Source organism: Ambystoma mexicanum, chromosome 2q (genome assembly GCF_040938575.1).
Source record: "Ambystoma mexicanum isolate Mex_15411 chromosome 2q, UKY_AmexF1_1, whole genome shotgun sequence".
NCBI lineage: Eukaryota > Metazoa > Chordata > Amphibia > Caudata > Ambystomatidae > Ambystoma > Ambystoma mexicanum.
The window spans coordinates 687037157-687058464 of NC_090924.1; the positions used below are offsets into that span (position 1 = coordinate 687037157).

Below are 21308 nucleotides of genomic sequence, written 5' to 3' on the forward strand. Positions count from 1 at the left end.
AAAGATGTCCCTGCCAATGTTCAGTGCAGTAAAAAAAAGAAAGATTGACCAGGAGCACCGTCAACTGACTAAGCAACAGGGTGTTTTTGCCCAGAACAAAAAAGAATCTGAATGTGCCACCTTTGCGAGTTATAAGGTTGCACAGCTTATTGCAAGGTCAGCACGTCATTTCACAGATGGGGATTTCGTTAAAGACTGCCTGATGGAGATTTGTGAGGCAGTGTGTAAAGAAAAAAAAGATGCTTTTACAAATGTTCCCCTTTCACGTATGAGTATCCAGCAGCGTATTTTAGACATGGCAGACAATTGTTACAGCCAACTGAAAATGCGGTGTAAGGATGTCAAGTTCTTTTCAGCTGCCCTTGATGAGAGCACAGATGCAAGTGACACAGCCCAACTCTTAATTTTCATTTGGGGGGTCGATAATCAATGCAAAGTATTTCAGGAACTGGCTTCCCTGGTATCTTTGCATGGCAGGACCACTGGTGCTGACATTTTTAATGCCTTTCAAAAAGTCATCAATGATTTAAATTTGCCATGGGATGCTTTGGTAGGCGTGACGACTGATGGGGCGCCAGCCATGGTTGGGGAGCAAAATGGGTTTATTGGCTGTTTGAAAAGGCACCTGGGCGAGAAGGCTGTCCATTAAAAAAATTATCACTGCATCATCCACCAGGAGGCATTATGTGCAAAACATTTGAAATTCACTGAAGTGATGGACTTTGTTGTGAAAACGGTTAATTTGGTCCGTGCATGCTCTTTAAATCACTGATCGTTTCAGGTGTTTTTAGAAGAGGTAAAGGCGGATTATGGTGATGTCCTATATCACACCGATGTTCGATGGTGTAGTCGTGGCAATGTGCTGAAGTGATTCTTTGCTTTACGGCACGAAATAAAAGCATTTCTTGATGAAAAGGGAATGGACACTTCTGTCATGCAAGATATTGACTGGGTAGCTGACTTTGCTTTTCTGACTGACCTGATAGGCCTTTTCAATGATTTAAATTTAAAGTTGCAAGGAAGCCAAAATCTAATATCGGATCTGTTTGAGGCAGTTTGTGCCTTTGAAATCAAGTTAAGGCTTCTGACAGCACAACTGAAGAAAGGGATGCTGGTACACTACCACGCATGTGCAGAGGTTTTCCCCCATGACAAGTATGTAGGATGTATCGGCATGTGAAGGTTCTGAAGGAACTGCAAAATGTTTTTGAGAATCGTTTCTCACAATTCAAATCCCAGCGAGCCTCTTTTAAACTTTTTGCAGACCCTTTCTCTGCTGATGTTGACAGTGTGCAACCTGAACTGCAACTGGAACTGATTGAACTTCAGTGCTGTAGTGCCCTCAAAAATAAGCACAGAGAGATGCCTTTATTAGTCTTATCAGTCTCTGGACACTGCTCAATTCCCCAATCTGTCACAGGAAGCATTAAAGATGGTATCTATGTTTGGCAGTACTTACATTTGTGAGCAAGTTTTTTCACAAATGAAACTACATAAATCCAGCCTAAGGACAAGACTAACTGACCAACATCTCCATGCTATCCTGAGAGTAGGAACAAAGTCACTGGAGCCCGAGATCCAGAAACTGACAGCTGAGAAACGCTGCAATGTTTCTCACTGATCAAGTATGTTTGGTTCACTGTTTCATCCTGTATGATTTGGGGAAATGTATAGTAAAAAATGTACATTTTAAATACAAATAAAACGGTACACCTCCAAAAAGGTGTTCTTTTTCCAACTGTCATAGTGTTTGGTTGGGGGTGCCATGGGGCATAGTGTTTGGTTGGGGGTGAGGGTGCCATGGGTCATAGTGTTTGGTTGGGGGTAAGGGACATGGTGCATAGTGTTTGGATGGGGGTGGGAGCTTTGGGGCATAGTGTTTGATTGGGGGCGAGGGGACCATGGGGCATAATGTTTGGTTCGGGGTGAGTGGGTCATGGGTCATAGTGTTTGGTTGGGGGTGAGGGACATGGGGCATAGTGTTTGGCTGGGGGTGGGAGCCATGGGGCATAGGGTTTGGTTGGGGATGAGGGGGCCATGGGGCATAGCGTTTGGTTGGGGGTGAGGGGGCCATAGGGCATAGTGTTTGGTTGGGGGTGAGGGTGCCATGGGGCATAGTGTATGGTTGGGGTTGAGGGGGCCATGGGGCATAGTGTTTGGTTGGGGGTGAGGGACATGGGGCATAGTGTTTGGTTGGGGGTGAGGGACATGGGGCATAGTGTTTGGTTGGGGGTTGAGGGAGCCATGGGGCATAGTGTTTGGTTGGGGGTGAGGGGGCCATGGGGCATAGTGTTTGGATGGGGGTGGGAGCCATGGGGCATAGTGTTGCACTCCAAGAGTGAACCCAATAATAAAGCTAAAACAGGCACAGCTAGGGGATGTACATCCTTTGCTTTTTGAGGAAACCTGACTCAACGAAAGCCATACTCCTCTTGGGCAACCCAAACAGCAAAGTATAGCAGTCCAAAATTACGGAATGTCCAATCTAAGGTCAATAAAATATATATAATTTAATTAAACAGACGATATACAATAACTAAATAGAAATAAATTATAACAATGGAAAATGTGTAGTACAAAATGTAAGTTTGAAATGCACACAAAAATCGTTACCCTCAAAAACATATTCTTTTTCCATATGTTTAATACAAATTGGGGGTTGAAAAAGCCTCCTGCCACGCCCCGCCTAGCACCCCGCCCACATTTACTTTTCGGCCCACTATAGCCCTCATATCAGGGACGTTCGGCCCTCTGTCAAAATCAGTTGTGCACCCCTGCTCTATACACAGTTTCAGGACACTCTGAAATCTTCCATTATGGTCCCTGCATGTTTGCCTCTTGTGTGCTCTTTGTCTGGGCACTGTTAAATTATTTGATTATGTTATTGGGATTTATACTGCCCTGTCCTGCCATTTGCATGGTATCCAGGCAATCTGGCCGATCTGAAAGAGAGGTGGGTGGTTGAGGTGGTAGGAAGAGAGGAGAACATTTAAGATGGCTTTGCTGTTGTGTTGATGTGTGTAGAACGGGAGTACCCTGAGCTCTGCATGTTGGGCTGTTTCTAGGTGTTCTATGTCAAGAGAATAGAGGCATTTGGGTCGAAGGAGAGCTGCATGTGCCAATGGTGGTAGAATGCATTGTCTGTGGCTGTTAGTTGGATGTATAGGTGTAGTGTTGTGATGTTGGTCTGTTGGGAGGAGTATAATTGTTTAGATAGACTAATTTATGATGTTTAAGTGAAATCATAGCTGGAGACATAGTAGAGGGTATTGTGCTGTAAATGGCTTTTAATCCTTATTTTCATAAATATGTAACTATGAAAAACACTATAGACTAATGTAGAAGCAAATACAAAGCTGGCCGACTAAGTAGACTTGATGGTGTTGCTGGATGCAGAGTTCTTTATAGACAAATTGTACCTGTTTGTGGTTGTTACCAATATTTAGGGTACATGGTTTAAAGCACCAGAGGCAAAGCATGCGAGAAGGCGTGAAGGAGTTTTATATTGCTCGGTGAGTTAAGCAGCTGCAATAGAGATTTATATGTAACCTGCAGGGCATTGGACCCCTCTCCTTGTAAACTAGCTCTCGAGATTAAAAATACACAAAACAACTTGGTTCCTAACAGCACCTTCCCTGAAACAATTAAAAGTAACCTAACTTATATTCTAATTCTAGTGTGTTTATTGAAAAATACACAAATAGTAATGATAAGTTCTCCAGCATGGGGTCTGGCATGGATTCACATGCTCATGAATATTCCCCGTCGTCAGGCCGGGAATCCTCGGTATAGAAAAAAATCAGTATCAGTTTCGTTTCTGATCTGTCTTTCTCAGTAGTAACCAATCACTGGTCTCTGGGTCATACTACCCCCAGCCAATGATTGCCCTCTCCCTAAGACCCGCCCCTGGCAGGCATCCTCAGATTTTTACCGCACGTTCAAGTGTTGGGAGTCCTCATGCTGTAGCTCTCGAGCTTTTGCTGTGTTTTCGCGCTTTTTTCTGGAGATTTTCTCATTTTTTCGGTTAAATAGAGCCTCAAGCTCCACCGTGTCTACATCCGATCAACGGGGATCCGTTTCGGAGTTTCTACGCCCCTCAAGGGTGAAGATTTCGTCGTTACGCTTTTGGAGGATTCCAGAAGTTCCAAGGCCTACCCCGGTCATGGCCCAGGAGAAAGGAAGCTCGACGCCCGGGAAGCTGTTCAGGACCTGCCCTGTATGCCAGCTTCAGAACGTTTTCAAGGAGGACGAGCATTCGTTATGCCTCTACTGTCTCCATGAGGACAAGACGCACAAGGAAAAGGACTGCGCGTTTTTTGTGGGAACATGTCGGAGCGGACCATGAAGGATCGCCACCTCCGTCTCGCCAACTGGCTGGAAGGGAAGAGCCCGTCAGGCGAGAAGAAGAAAAAGAAGTCTGAGCGGTCTTCTAAGTCCTGTGAGGGCGCCCCGGCGACGGGGGCCCAACAAAAGGCTAAGCACCGCGAGTCCGCGGGCACCGGGAGCGCCGAACGGTCGGGCTCCTTGGCTGCCAGGCAGGGCGCATCCTCCCCGGCGCCATCAACCACCAGCCAATGCTCTGGCTCGGGTAAGAGGAAGTCCGAGAACCCAGCGAAGCTTCTGGAGAGGCCCCGGTCGATCTCGAAGATTCCGGCAGAGGGGGAGTGAGGCTCAGACCCTCCCCCCAAGGTGAAGGCCCCAGGCGTACAGAAGGTGACGTTGGCCTTAATTCATCCTGCTAAGACCTCGATTGAGGATGTCGCCGCGGCCCTGGCTCAGTCTGTGGAGGCTACACCAGTGGAGGGCGCCCTCAGGTACCAGCGTCTCCCTGCCACCGCGGAGGGAGTCGTCTTTCAGGCCCATCGAGAAGACCCCCACGAAGTCCTCGCTGGAAAGGGTGGGGGAGGGGCTGCTGGCCATCGTGGATACGGACACGACCTCTGAAGAGGAGCTCATCCAAGTCGTGGAAGAGGCCCAGCCCATCGGGAGGGATCCCGACGAGGGCGACGACGAGAGCGACGGTGTCGCAGATGAGGCTCCTCAAGAGCCCTCGCTCCTGTTGTTTTCGGCGCCGCAGGACACCTCAGCGGCCATTTTGTCAGCCATCCAGTCCTTATGCTCGGAGATAAGGACTAGGTTGCCCCACCCCCCGACAGAGGTACCTGAGCCAGACCCGACGGGGTAACCTGAGCCAGGACCTTCGGAGAGCCCACCACTTAAGAGGAGGAGGACGCATCCTAGGCCTCCTCTCCCGCCTCTGCGGCCTTCTCTTCCTTCCCCCCGGTCCACTACCCACGGGGATGATAGGCATGGACACGACTACGACGGGTACGGATGACAACGGAGGCGACGACGACGGGACATGTCCCCCGTCTCCCCCTGCCCGGGCGTCACCGCCCGACGAGATTGGATCCTTCCATGCTATGAATTCCAGGGCATCCAAGCTCTTCCAGCTCTGCCCCAAAGAAAAGAAGAAGGAAGGGTTCCTTTACCAACAGCGCAAGGCTAAAAGGAAGACGGTCCTCGCCGTACCGCTTCTTGATGACATCTGGGATGAGGGGCTCGCCCTCCTCAAGAACCCTGCCACGGCTCCTGCGAAGAGGGACCGGTACGAGAAGAAGTACCGGGTCCCCGACGCTGCCCCCTTGTGCCTTAGGACGCAACCTACCTCGGTCGTTTCGGCGGCGGCCAAGAAGAAAGCGGGTGGGGCATCGGCCTCGACTTCAACCTCCCCGCCGGACGCCGAGGGTAGATAGCTGGATACGATGGGACGATGGGTCATCTCATCTGCAGCGACAACCATCAAGGCGGCCAACACCCTGGCCATCGTAGCCCGCTACGACAGGGAGTTGTGGTTCAAGATCACCCCTCTGTTGGACTTCCTTCCGGACGTCAAGATGGCTGAGGCCCTGGAAATCTTACAGGAAGGTGAGATTGCCTCGGACCACGCCATTACGGTGGTTACGGACATCGCCGACACCGGTTTCCGTCAGTTGGGCAACGGCGTTTGCCTGAGACGACGAGGATGGCTCAAGGCGACGGATTTCCGCCAGGACGTACAGACCAAGGTTTTGGACATGCTCTTCGATGGGAACAACCCTTTTGGCAAGGCGGTTGATGAGTACCTTCAGGCGATCAAGACAGGACATGGAGACGGCCCGTGCACTGGGTGTGCTCCAACAGCAACGGCCGTCCTTTCGGAGCTCCGGAGGCAGACAGGGTGCCTCCAAGGGAGCCGGCAGCAGCTCCTCTACGTACCGTCAAGTGGCAAGATCTTCGTCGCAGGAGGCCTACAGGGGACGCGGCAAGTCAGGTGGATCCCGCCGTCGTCGCCAAGGTGGTCAAGGAGGCAAAGCGGCCTCCAAGCAAGATTGAACCGACCGTCGGGTCGAGACCCCGCCGAAGCACCCCGGTGGGAGGCCGGCTGATGAAATTCGTCGGCATGTGGGAGTCCATCTCCACCGACCGTTGGGTGCTGGACACCCTGGCCCTGGGGCACGCCCTCGAGTTCCAGAAGAAGTGCCCCCGCATTCCTCCCGTGGCCAGGAAGGAAAATCACATCCCTCAACTGCTGTTGGAAGTAAGGGCGATGTTCAGGAAAGGTGCCATCGAGCTCGTTCCAAAGAGGCTTCAGGGCTCCGGAGTTTACTCAAGATACTTCCTCGTAAAGAAGAAGACAGGAGGATGGCGTCCCATCCTGGACCTGCGACGACTGAACAAATACATCAAGGCACAGAAGTTCCGTATGGTCACCCTCCAACACGTGCTGGGACAGCTGGAGGAGGGCGATTTCCTGTCGTCGTTGGACTTGGAGGATGCATACTTCCACATCCCTATTCTAAAGAGACACCGAAAGTTCCTCAGGTTCATGGTCAAAGGGCGGCACTACCAGTTCAAGGCCCTCCCGTTCGGATTAAAATCAGCGCCCAGGGTGTTCACCAAGTGCCTAGCACCGGTGGCGGTGCAGCTGCACCTGCAGAGGATCCACGTCTACCCCTACCTGGACGGCTGGCTCATACGGGCAAGGACAAGGAGTCGCCCTGTTTCTGGGAGCTCAGCTCGACACAGTGGCGCGGCAGGCCTCACCGTCGGAGGAAAGAATAAGGACCATCCTGGGAAAGGTGCAACGACTGCTGGCCACGGACGTGGCCAGAGTGAGGTCTATCAAGTCCCTCCTCGGAATGATGTCCTCCTGCATTTATCTGGTGCGCCACTGCAGACTTCGGATGCGGCCCTTGCAAGAATTTCTCAACGCCCACTGGATCCGGCCGATGGGCAGCATCGAGGACAGGATCCCGCTCGACGAAGCGTTCTGTCAGGCGATACGATGGTGGGGTATCCGCTCTCATCTGACGGCAGGAACAGGTTTCCTAGCCCTGGCCCACCAGGTGACGGTGACGACGGATGCCTCCCTGGAAGGTTGGGGAGCGCACACCGGGGGTCTCCACGCGAGAGGCCTTTGGCTCCCGGAGGAGAAGACACTCCACATCAACATCTTGGAGCTCCGTGCAGTGTTCTGGGACCTCAGGTCCTTCCTTCCGTCCCTCAAGGGCAAGGTGGTGAGGATCTTCACCGACAACACCACCACGATGTTTTAAATTCGGAAGCAGGGCGGAACCAGATCCCCTGCCCTATCCAAGGAAGCCCAGGATCTGTGGCATTGGGCCGTCGCCCAAGGGATGTTTCTGGTACCCTTTCATCTGGCAGGGATAAAAAACACCACGAGTGGGAACTGCGCCAGGATCAAGTGGACTGACTCTTCCGAAGATGGGGCGAACCCCAGATCGATCTCTACGCGACGGCGGAGAACTCCAAGTGCCGGAGGTTCGCCAGCAGGTTTCCCCAACCGAGGAGCATGGGCGATGCTTTCTCGTTCCCCTGGGACGGCCTGTTCCTTTATGCGTTCCCGCCGTTGCTACTCCGGCTCGTCAACCAGCTCAAGAGGTCCCGGTGCAGGATGATCCTCGTGGCACCCGCGTGGCCGAGGCAGATCTGGTTCCCGGACCTTCTGGACTTGTCAGCGTCCACACCAGTCAAGCTGCCGACGGACGCGGATCTTCTCTCCAGAGAAGGAGGCGCCATTCTTCATCACGAACCAGAGTCGCTGAACTTGCAGGCCTGGCTCCTGCAGCACTAGAGTTTGGAGGATACAACATCCCGGCCGACTGCAGAGAGGTTCTTGCGAAGGCCAGGGCATCCTCAACTCTCAAGTGCTACGGACACAAATGGAAGAGGTTCTCTGTCTGGTGCCGTGCACAGAAGATTAACCCTCTGCGGATTACGGCCCCTCGAGTATTGCCGTACCTATTGTCTTTGGCCAAGACTGGCCTATCTCACGCTTCCATCAAGGTACATCTGGCTACCGTCTCACGTTACACCAGAGCTACAGGACGGGCGTCCTTGTGGTCTCATCGACTGGTGAAGGAATTTATGAAAGGACTGTTCCGATCATTCCCGCCGGTGAAGGCCCCTGCCCCGGCATAGGAGCTCAACGTGGTGCTAACTAAGCTCATGGGGGCCCCATTCGAGCCCATGCATTCAGTGCCGTTGAAGTTTCTGTCGTGGAAGACAGCATTCCTCGTGGCCATCACCTCTGCACGACGAGTGGGAGAGATCCAGGCCCTGTCTTGCAAGCCTCCATACTTGACTTTTCACGACACGAGGGTGGTGCTGAGGACGCACCCCTCCTTCATGTCCAAGGGCTTGATGTTGAGCCTTTTGCCACCTCCCGTGGTTGTGCATGTGTATACTGCTATGTATTCTTATATTCATGAGCATGTGAATCCATGCCAGACCCCATGCTGGAAAAGGAACAAGTTACTTACCTGTAACTGTTGTTCTCCAGCATGGGTCTGGCATGGATTCACATTCGAACCCTCCCGCCTACCTCTCTGCGGCTCTTCACTTGGTCATACTTCCACTTCACATGCTACCAAATCTGAGGATGGCTGCCAGGGGCGGGGCTTAGGGAGAGGGCAGTCATTGGTTGGGTGCAGTATGACCCAGAGACCAGTGATTGGTTACTACTGAGAAAGACAGATCAGAAACGAAACTGATACTGATTTTTTTCTATACCGAGGATTCCCGGCCTGACGACGGGGAATATTCATGAGCATGTGAATCCATGCCAGACCCATGCTGGAGAACAACAGTTACAGGTAAGTAACTTGTTCCTTCTCATCAACGAGACGGACAACGGTCCCGACTCTAGGCACCAATCTCCATCAATCAGGAGATTCACTCACCCGCGATAACATGCACGTTTGCCTATATTGCTGAACATGATGTACCAGACCTGCTAAAATACAGGTCTGCGTCCTAATTAGGAGACACACTTAGCATGGTGTGGTCCAAAACCTGAAGATACCATTAGGAGGGATGCTTTAAGACCATGACACGAGAATCTAATCAAGTACATGTCTGCGCATGTTAAGGATACTAACCTCACGAGATTGCTTAACATATCATTTGAATTAAAATAATTGTTAACGCAATCATGAGGAAAACGTTTAAGGCCCCAATGAAGAGCAAAGCTCAAAACACTTGTAGGCTCACTGAGACTATAATAAAACAGTGATGAGAACTTATTACTAGTATAATTAGAATATAAAATAGAAATAATTGTTTCAGGGAAGGCGCTGTTAGAAACCAAGTTGATTTGTGTTTTTCCTATTATATCATCAGAACGTTAGGGAAGCGTCCTTAATTTGTGGTTTCCCTGCAACATCCCACCCCACTAAATCCTAGCGTTGAGCGCAAAGGTTGTGGTTAGTTCCCAAATTCTTTTGTTTAGGTCTCGAGATTGGAAACTGGTTGCACAGATCTATGTAACCCACAAGCTGCAGAAACAAATCTGTAAATTGTCTTGTTGGATAGAGCAGCTGCTAATACCTATGTAACCTGTAGGTCATAGATTTGTTTTCTGGCAAGAGAAATGGATTGTGAAAGATCTTGGGCACTTTCAAAGGTTCCTCCATCATATGCCCATTTTGAAGTCCCGTTCCCTGCAAAACAAGATTAGCACACACTATGGGAAAGGAGGAAACACACACAACTTGAGCTTCACTGAACATTGGCACAGTGTTATAATGCTACGACTTAAGAGTTGTCAGGAAGTTCAAAAGTGCAACGAAACACTGAAGTAAGGAGGTGGATAATTACCCTTCAGCACACAACCACCACTTGGAGGAAGCTAGGACTGAAGGAACAGGTGGTGTTGCTTTGGTGAGGGAGATGCCAATTTGAACTGAATTTTCTTTGAAATGGGGACTTGAATTTCACGAGTTAAATGTTAAATGTGTGAAAATAATTAGCAAACCTGTGTTATTGCATCATACATTATGATACAGTACTGTTTAATTATGACTTGGGATGGAGAAAAAGCACTTGAGCACTTGACTTGAAAGTGCCTGTTTAAAGCAATGTCTGCAATCAATTTAGGAGACACCTTTTGTGATGAATCAGCAATGATTCTCCCAGGAAACCTGGCCTGGGACCTTTCTCACGTGGACAGGGAAAGGCAGGTGCTTTCGGATGCCGACCCTGGGGGTGGTGTTCTGCGGGAGAATCACATCAGGGGGGAGCAGATCAGGAGGAATGGGAAACCCCCTTGTTTAACTTTCCCCAAAGTCCTACTGTTTTAATGGCTTATTGTAAAAAAAACTGAAATGGGGAAAACTTTGTCATTAAGGACTTCAAGTCCCATAATTCCCTAGGTACTGGGACGAGGAAGAAGGCTGAAGAGGTGCAAAGTTGCAGGAGTAGTCAAATCATTAATCACAGTGATCCACACACTTGAGAGAGGCTTAAAAGGCCCCCTCAGGTGCAGGCCATGAAAGAGCAGGAGAAGATTAGTAGCAGTGAGAAGCAGCAGCGTGACTCGTGCAGGCAGCCCATACTGAAGTTGGAAGAGGGAGAGGACATCAGGACCCCTGGGAGGGTCTGTGCCTCCCGGAATTGGATGAGCATAGGTTGTGCAGTGGGAAGCGTGCAGGAAAGAAGCTTGCCCATTGATGACCCGTGTTGCAGAGGCTGCACAGCAGGAAGCGAAGACAAGGGAAGTTTTCCTTCCTGGGAGGCTGTCTCAGGAGACTGGCGTGCACCCAAGGGCCTGGAGGAGATTTTTTTTTTTTTATTGTAAAACTTCAACTTGATAAAATTATTTCATGTTTTTGTTACATTTCATCTAAAAGAGAGAAAAAAAGTGAAGTATTTCTTCCTTTCCTTCTTTCCAACTCTTCCTTCGTATTACTCAGATCTTATTTAACAGTTCAAGCTAGACTATTGGGAGAGTCGGTCTCACGGAGTACTTTCTGATATAAATGGGTTGTTTCCGATTGCGCAGTTATGCCATTCAGATAGGAACTGACTTTAAAGCTTCATCAAAAAAGTTAATTAAGTGACAGGACAGCTTGATGTTATGCCCTGCCACAGCATAGTCCCACCAATCGTCTGACTCATTGGATAGTGGTTTGAATTCCTTTAAATGTACTTCACGTAGTTTAGTCAACATGGGACATGCTGCTGCCAGATGTTTTAGAGACTCGACTGCTGATGTTTTGCAGAAGCGGCATTTGTTGTTGACTGTATCTTTGTTCTTACGCATCCAGAGCATCTCATTAGTGTTTAGAGCATTCAATCGTAACCTCAACAATTGTGCCTTATGATGGCGCGAAGGGCAGTCTGTGAGAAATTTTGGTTGAGAGTGTAATTTAACCATACTTCTGGAGAAAGGAAGGGTGGACTTGAGGGCTGAGCGGCTGTTGTACGTTGTAATCCAATCCCATGTTGCTAGCTTCTTCTTCGCGTGTTGTGGGCGCTGGATTAACTCTTCTTCAAGTATGCCTGCTTCAGCCATAATCAAGTTTAGCTTAAGCTTCCATGCATGAATCAGTACGTTATCCGTGGAATCTTTACTTGGCTTGAGAATGTTATATGCGGGAATAGAGGAACCAAGTAGTATCTTACGTAGAGTTGATAAAGATTTCCAGACGAGTGTCATGTAGATTGAGTTCAGAGCTAACTCATATCTCAGTGCTGATATTGAGATGTAATTCGGAAGATTCAAGACATGTCTCCAAAATTTTCCTTCCAGACGGCTCCAGACATTATGATCAATGTTCAAGGCAGCTTCACCGCCAAAGGTTATTGTTGGTATTACTTTTTGGAGGTAGAACATGATAACAGGCGTGATGGAAAATTTTCCATAGTCAAAGTTGATTTTGGCCGCTTGAAGACTCAAGATCTTTGTTTTAGCTATCAAGTCATCTATCCAGGCAGCTTCACATAGCGAGTCATTGACCATTGCACCTAGATAGCTGATCGACTTAACGACATCTAGGGCTTTTTGCTCTATATGCCAACGGAAAGATGTATCTTTCTTTGACATGGATCGTCCAATGCAGATAATTTTTGTTTTCTCTGCATTCAAACAGAGCTCATTGGCGGATAGAAACTCTTGCAAGCGGGAGAGAAGATGTTGGAGGCCGATTTGAGTCTGGTCGACCAGCACTATGTCGTCAGCGTAGACCAGATGATTTACAGTGTGACCATTAAGCTTGGGAGGAAAGCAATGGACAGAATTTAGCCACTCTGGTAGGTCGGCTATAAAGAGTTTAAAGAGGTCTGCTGCGAGTGGACAGCCTTGTTTGACGCCTTTGAAAGTTCTTATTGGATCTGTGAGGTCGCCTTGTGAATTGACTCTGTTTTGGATCGAGGTGTCAGATTGCAGGGCAATGATGGGATCTAACAGATGACCTGGGCACTCCCACAAGCGTAATTTTGCCCATAATTTGGTCCGATTGATGGCGTCAAAAGCTTGTCGAAGGTCGACGAATGCAAAAAAGATTTTTTTTTTCGCTTCCAGTGCTGACAATTTTAGAAATGACAAGAGTATAAGGTTCATATCGGTGCCAACATTTTTTGTGAGGCCTGATTGTCTGGAGTCAAATTTACCAGATGAGAGGGCCCAATTAACCAGCTGTTGGCGCAAGAAGGATCCAAAAATCTTGCCAATAGTGTTGAGAAGGGTGATCGGGCGATAGTTCGCAGGATCAGCCCGACAACCCTTCTTATATATCGGGACCACTATTGCCTTGGACCAGGAAGAGGGCAGCTTCTTGCTAGTAGCAATCTGAAGAAATAGTTTGTGGATGAATTTGGCCCAATGTGATTTGTGCTTTTTAAGCATCAGATTTGATATTTGATCGGGGCCGGCAGCTCTTGAATTTTTTAGCTTAGCGATTGCAAATTCGATCTCTTCGCACGAAGGTATTAGGTCCCAACTGGAATTTGACACACTCGGCGGGAGAGAAACTTCCAATGCAGAGTTTTCGTATAATAAAGTGAAATATTCACGCCATTTCTCCTCGGAATTTCATTAGAAATTGAAGGATTGGATTTCGAGCGACTTCCATTTAAAATGGCCCAGATTTCACATGTGTTTTTCTGTACCAGAAGTTTTAACATGGATTCTGCTCGTCCTTGATCGATTATGACAAGATGTGATCTTAACCAGTTTCTATATGATTGCCGCCGCTTCTTCACTTCCAAAGCCTTACAATTCTGATCACACTGTGTTCTTTTGATTTGTATGAGGTCCCTCCTTAATGATTTTTTTTCCTCTGCTATTTCTAAACTATATAAGTGTTTCGAGATTGTCCCAAGGACTCTTGAATTAAGGGTTATCTGAGTTTGGTCTGTCAGAAGCGGTGTGTACTCTACTGTCTGAAGTACATTTAAGCTATGACTTAAATGGGCGATCGTAGAGCCGTTGGTTCTCAGTCGATTTCCTGCAGCATTTATTTGAAGTTGATCTAAGTGTTTTTCTGGCATGCCACAATGCTCTTCGCACCAAACGAATCGCAATAAGTCATGATCACTAGATGTCATCGGCTGCACGTTTAGAGAGATAATTTTTCAAAAAAGTCAGACGAGGCCCAAATATAATCAAGTGTTATCGTCCGAGTCATGCTATGCCATGTTGGATTTGCGGGAGAGTCGCCCTGAATTGCTCCATTCAGCATGTGACAGTTGCGATCTAGAAGATCTTTGGCCCAAAGTTGGCCTCTCGGAGTAACCTCAGAATCCGGCAGCCGAACATTTGATTTGGAGGGTAGATCAAACTTAAACCAGCTGCAGTTTAAGTCTCCACAGATGAGTACAGAGAAGTTTTCGTATTTTAGAAAGGTAAGATCAATTTCATTCAATACTGACTGAATGAAAGATGAGGATGAAATCATGGCGGGATTCCAATATCCATTGATAATTAAGAGATTAGAAACCGTAGCTCTCAATGATAGTCTAATCAAAGTGCTTTGCACAAATGTATTAGGGTTTGTAGACGTCACCAACGTCCACCAATTCCAGATTTCAAGAGAGTTATTAATCCTGCAAAAGGCCGGCCTTTGGGGTTCTTTCCAGCTGGATTTATTAATATGGAAAAACCATCACGTGTGGGAGGATCTCGTAGCCACGTTTCTTGTAAACATATGATGAATACATTCTCCAGAGATTCCTGGAATGTGTTGAATAAATGTGTGAAACCCCTTGTATTCCATGACAATAGAATTAGCTCTTGTTGTTTAGTTTGTGATCGTTGTTATTTGCGTGGCCCATGTGGAAATCTTTTCAGGCTATTAGCTCTTCTTTCGAAAGACTGATGCGTGGCAGCATCTAAGATGTCAGGGGATGAGACCATAGACTGACGCAGGGCTGATCGCTTGGCAGCTCCAAGGTTTGGCTCGTGATCTAAATTTGTTTTAGTTGATGAAATGGAATTCGAGGCCAATGGCTCGAGGGTGAGGTCAAAGCCATATACCAAAAGATCTTCGTTTGCTTGAAGTAGCATATTTTTTACTGCTGCAGAAGCTATATGAAGAAGAACATGATCAGAGGACATTTCAGAGACATATTCCACAATTTTGATGAATTTTTTGACCTTGCGTGTATTTGTTTCGGTGGAATACTTTTTTTTTAATTGCTGGGCTTGTTTCGCAGATATCTTTTTTTGATTGCTTTCTGTTGTTGTAGCAATTGTTTTTGCAGAGCCTTTAAAAATATTGAAAGAATTTACTGTCGTTAAGGTTTGCAATGATACAGTTCCTTTTAGCGGAATCGTGTGTGGTACAAGGGTGCTCACTTGCGGAACAGAGCCTTGTGCAGTCTGAGTTGGATCTTGAGCGTCCTGCATGGAAGCCAACAAGCTTGTTGGTAAACCAGACTGTGAAGATTCATTAGGAACTGTCACCAAATCGCTTCTCGATGGAGAATGACTAGAACCAGAATATGTGTCTCGAGACACCGGGGCTCCACATACTTGAATGGATGTATTCTTTCGCATCCATTTTACAGAGTCCAAGAGGCCTTCCATTAAAGCATCATTTTGGCAATGATGCCGAGCGGCTAGATCACTCAGCCTGTCCTGCCATCTCATTGCAATTTCTGCATTAGTTGTCATTTGATCCTGTAGAAAGCTCGAGAAATGTTCTAACTTGTCAATTTTTGTCGTTAGATTGGATATTGCAGCACCTTGATCACTTATCGTGCCAATCAGAGACTCAAAGATTTTTGTAAATGGTGCTAGAGCAACCGCCGAGGCGGCCAACACATTGTTATGGATCTGCGAAAGTGCTTCAGATGAAATACCGAGCAGTTGTGGCTCAAGTTCCTGAAGTGATGAGGAGCAAGTTGAATTATCCAGATTGTACTGCGGATTAAATGTGGAACATTTCTTTACAAAGTTTGTTGAATGAACCTCGTCGCTTGATTGAGATTGCATATGATGCGGAGTACTCGCATTCAGTGTTGGATTTCCATGTCGAGGAGGTATGGTGGATATGCTTTTTCTTTTAAGCTCAGCGACTCTTTGCAGGCGACTAGCACGAGCGATCGCGCTCCGATCAAGAAGTATAGGCAATAGTTTGAGATTTTGTACTGGGAGTTGGGAAATACTTGGAATATTAAGATTGATGGATTTATCGTTTATGCTTGACATGTAAGGATGCCTAACATCAGGTGCTTGGCAAGCTAAGGCACTGTCGTTCTCAGGTTCGGTGCATTCAAGTACGACTTCTGAAGTAGCTCGACCTGCTGGTTTTAGTGTAATAGGGTCGATTAGAGAGCCACTTAAATTTGTTGTAGATGATGGACATGGAATATAAACAGGGGGCTTCAAGACGTGTTTGGCGTTGATCGTGCCAGTCTGTAAGCCACTTGACTTGGCCAGAGAGTAACTAGAGAAATTCTCCTGTGACAGAGTGTTTCTGGCATTAAGAAGTAAAGTCGGCACCTTTGTGGGCATTAGTGGTCGATTAATGTGCAAAGTATGTTTGGTGTTCGAATTATTCAACAGAGGATTTCCCAAGTCTAAATTAGAAATTTTAAGCAGTTCTTCGTCAGTCACTACATTTGAAAGAAGACCTTTTTCTTTCCAGAGGTCAACACCATTTGTGAAGTTATCAGTCCTGAAAGGCACAGGAGCCAACAAGACTGAATTCATTGATCGCTCAGTTGGAGGAGTTCTCGCATCAGGCTGAGACACCCGAATGGCAGCAGAGAGGCTAGGTAAATTCGGCCGGTCGGCGCTAGCTGCTTGAAATGCAGCTGAGTCAGATTCGCTGGCTAGCGCTCTTGCACAGGGATCGCCATTGGGAGTTGGATTGCATTCGAGATTGGTAACACAAGTGCCTGATGAATATTGGTTGTCAGGTTGGAATGCTGGCGCTTCTAAAAGAACGCAAGGCTGGAGCAATACATTGGAGCGGTCATCTGGGGTGCATCGTTCATCAAGAGTCGATGATGGGGGAGATGTTAAAGGTTTAATTTCCCCAGTAATTATTGTGCTTTTTAGTGTTGATGAATTATTTGCAGCCATTAGCGCACGGCCAGTGGTTTTGCTTACCTTAACCCCAGCAATGGCTTTCATCCTGGCCCAAGGGTTAGTCACGCGACGTTGCTGTGATGATTTTTTCCAGGTTTGGGGGTCGTCTGATAGCAAGGTCATTGTTTATCTCACAGTTGCAGACAGCAGTAAAGCAGCAAACAGCCAAACAGCAGGAATCACGGCAGACGCCCTTTACGCGGCCGGGCTTAACGCCGCAAGGGTGTGCTGAGCTCTGTTTTGTGGGCCTGGGTAGGTCACGTGAGCAGTCACGTGACAGGCACAGAGCTCCGCCTCCTCCTGGAAGCGAGCGGGCTGGCGAGTTGGGAAATGCAAAATGCGCGAGTTCTTAGAACTCCCAGCGCACGTTATCAAAATGCAGCAAGCAGCAAGAAAGTGTCCTCTCCTCACGGAAATTGCACACGCCGCTCGGCTGTGCTGAGCTCTGTTTTGTGGGCCTGGGTAGGTCACGTGAGCAGTCACGTGACAGGCACAGAGCTCCGCCTCCTCCTGGAAGCGAGCGAGCTGGCAAGTAGGGAAATGCGAAATGCGCGAGTTCTTAGAACTCCCAGCGCACGTTATCAAAATGCAGCAAGCAGCAAGAAAGTGTCCTCTTCTCACGGAAATTGCACACTGACGTGCATCAGATCATCTCCGGAGCAAGCAAAGCTCCAAATACCGGCGGTGCAGGTGTTGATTGACTAAAGGAAGCGAGAAGCCACCAAAGCAGAAGTCCTGCGACCGGCGAAAGCAATGGAGGCACGTGTTTTACCCAGTGAGTTCACAGGTTTGTATTGACCCCAGAGCCCTCCATTCCCCTTTACATGGCTCAGACAAGCATTCGGCAAGTGAGCAACAGATCACGTGTGAGTGACAGAAGGTCAGAACTTCATTTTGGATACAGAACTATTGAACAGAATCAGACGCGGTACTCGCGGAGAAGGGTAAGTGATTCCCAGGATGAATTTGAATCTCTTAATGATGAATAGCAACATTTTTTAACCAATGCGAATTACTGTAATGTTAAAGGTGTGAGTCTGTGAAAAACCCAGCAAACCATGGGGGCAATCTTGTTAAAAGCCAAGACCTGCAAGCAATACCAAGCCAAGAGAAACTAAAACTTAGGCAAGAGCAATTTAGTCCATAATGTCAACAGCAGAAAGGGGCTAATGAAAGGTCCACAAGCTCAGAGACTTATTCCCCATACTTTGTCCAACATTTGGTGAAAGCTTGTAGAAACTCCCATTGCCAAAGCCAGGGGAAAAGCAGCTGAAGTGCTACAGAGTGGTTCTTGCAGAGACAATTTATTGTGTTATGGTGCTAAAAGAAAATCTGAGTAAAGCTGTTGCAAAGGAACTATATTTCTTTGGAATTTATTTTTTGTGGCAAAATTCATCCTGACCAAGACAATTATTGCTGCTATTTATGAACTGAGAACTTGTTTATGGAGAAAGCCTTATATGTTTTGTGTTGTAACTTTACACTGACAAGTTGAAGTGACATAAGACAGTGTTGGAACTTTCGTTGAAACCCTCAATTTCCTTGTGTTCTTTTCTTGAACTGTGGCACAGAATCAGGTTTAAACTGTGGAAGGGGAATTCCCCCAGGTTGGGAAGAGAGACTGTGGTTACACTGTGAATTCGACTATTTGTTATTTTCAACTGCCACATATTTCCTTATTCATGTATTGTATGTATAAGTGTGAGGGACAGATATCCATTGTTAGAATGTTTCCTTTAGTTTATTTATTTTAGGCAGGGAAATCCTCGTCAGGGTAGTGTGAGGGGTCAGTAATACAAGGCGGACAACTGTTTGAGGATTTATCAACATATGCCAATTTATTAAAGAAAATGTAATAAAAAATGCTTCACTCTTCCTGTGTTGCTGAGGATTTCTCTGCCTAACCAAAGCTAAGGGGAAACACTCTAACACAGGATAACTGACCCTCCCACTAAGCAACAAATACACAAAGTAAATATATGGCAATACAACATAACATGAACACCATTCACAGTCTTTGAATAACCCTCATACTCGTCTGAAGTCCCATTTCTTGTCCTTGCTGTCTGCCTCATGATCTACTGATATTTTCGTGCCATACCTTCATTGATTGTTGTGTTTTTAATTTTTGTTTTAATTGTAATGGCACTTTGGTGAAAGCACAGTATAAATGAACTAAAATACAAGTACAATCTATTTAAGCTTCAAAGGAACTTATTTCTCGATTTCAATACATAACGTTTTGAAAATCCATATCCGGCTCAGACTAGATAGCCCCTTCCCCCCCATGGTACTCTCTGTCTTTTAGTGAATGTCCTTTGTCATGGGTCATAAGGGTAAGAACACCTTTTCTGTTATTTCCCCAATAGCCAGCAGTGACGACATGACCCTCACAAGCCCGAGCATGGATAATTCAAGTGCTGAGCTGCTACCGGGAGGAGATTCGCCATTGAATAAAAGAATGACGGAAAACTTGCTTGCAAGTCTGACTGAGCACGAGCGAGAGGCACTACTCAACGTCCCTGCAGCGCAAAACCCAGAGGACCTGCGCATGTTTGCAAGGTAAGGAAGACCCTGTATGTTCAACCGTCTCAGGCAACCATGGGCATGACCTGTGAAAGGAATTAACATTTGCAAAGCCAACAATTGGAACATTGCTTTTCTGATGCGAAGTCCATAATAACAATTTACAGGTGCAACTGATAATTGCCTTCTCCACCTGTAACCTCTTGCAAGCAGATTTGGATTAAAGCAGAAAACAGGCCTGGCCACCAATGAAAATAAAAAGTGGTGCACAATCGCATCACTTTTAATTACTTTTTGCCACAAACTCTTTGAGTAGAACCTGTAGGGGCATTCTCCATAACGTTTTTAGCAAACAGTTCCTTTAGTACATATTGGGTCAATAACACAAAGCTACAAGCTGCAGAGTACATTATATCAACAAAGTGACCCACATTGTCCCAGAAAACTGGCACACACCGTGCCAGATGGGCCAGCCCTTTGGGCATTTACCTATTGCTGTATATGCTAGTCTGAGACGGCTTTCTAGTCAACAGATAGAGGAGCAGAAACAGCCCCATCACCCATTTTCCCCTTCGTGTAACTTACAAGGGGGTGCCTCAGTGATTTGCTATTGCTCATTCAGCTGCAAATCAGTGATGAGTATGAACAGTATCTATTTGCATAGCGACTGTGACCTGTCCTGTGGTGGACTGCTTCGGCCTTTGCGGGTGTAGTCAGTAGTCTGTCACTAGTCTCTTTTATAGCATCCTGCCTCCATGTAATGTATTCTAGCGCAGATGTGACGTAAGGAATTGAATAAAAGGGCTACAGTAAGGAATTGAATAAAAGGGCTACGGTGCTTCAGAGGTAGGGCCAGTTACACCACCATTCACTTTTTACGTGTACTGATTAGGCAGGGCCTTCCCAAAGCCTATAATATTTAGCAACAAGATGGTTCACCAAGCCCAGTGGTGACTAAACCACCGTGGGGCCTCGCGTCTGCTGGAGCGGGAGAACATACGGATGAAAAGGAGCAGGGTGCAGCATCCAGCTGAGGCAACGCGCCGAAGGGCATGTGCCAGGGTGAAGTTTAGCTGTATGGCAACAGCCGTTGACAGACATCGCTACTGCAAACCACAGCGTCTGTGGGGAAACAATTTTGACACCTTTACGACAGGCACAGCAAGAGTCTATGGATTTGTTAGAAGCCTTCCACACCAGATTACATCAACTTGCCTCCACATGTGCATTCGTGGATGAAGAAGGGGATATTGGAGGACAAATAATCCAGAAATGCTTCTCTTTCCTACTGAGGAAGCAAATATTGCACTGACCAGAAATGCCACTAATCTACATATTGGAATTAGGTAGGGCCCAGGAACTGGTGAACACAAAGGCAACTTACATCGAGGATGCTATGAAAGGCATGACGAACGAAACAGCACATGCAGTCAAAGCGACGTCATTGAAAGGCTCTAAGGGCAGAGGAAAGAATAGATCATGGACCCAGCCGCAACCTAATCAAGAAACCTAGATGACATTGTGTGAACAGTGCAGTGAATCTCTTCCACAAACCAAGGGATGCCCGGCAGCCGGGAGACCATGTGGAAGGTGCAGAAAGATTAATCATTTCACCAGCGTGTGCTGTGTGGCCTACCGATAGTTCATAAAAATTGCAGATCCAGACCTGAGGATGTCTGATGTGAGTACCTGTCATATCTCAGGATATGCTAGAAAAGAAGACATTGAAGAGGAGAACTTTGACACAGAGGATGGGTTTTTCATCTCTGCCATTTCTAATGACACCCCAGAGAAGCAAAGCCAACTACGTTGTGCAGTACAGATAATATCTACCAATGTTCCCATGCTCAGTGTCACATGTGTGTCCATCAATGTGAAGGCAACAGAACAATTTCAGAAGGTT

The 21308-nt window shown here is 47.2% G+C and overlaps 1 protein-coding gene across 4 annotated transcripts in view; it reads left to right on the forward strand.

The window, feature by feature from the left end:
* NPRL3 (NPR3 like, GATOR1 complex subunit) overlaps nucleotides 1–21308 on the forward strand; it is a 649409-nt gene that overhangs the window by 569223 nt on the left and 58878 nt on the right. For all 4 annotated transcript variants that reach the window (XM_069647897.1, XM_069647894.1, XM_069647896.1 and 1 more), the window contains one exon: nucleotides 19249–19441. In XM_069647897.1, coding sequence (XP_069503998.1) covers nucleotides 19249–19441 — 193 coding nt within the window. The remainder of the gene's footprint in view (nucleotides 1–19248; nucleotides 19442–21308) is intronic.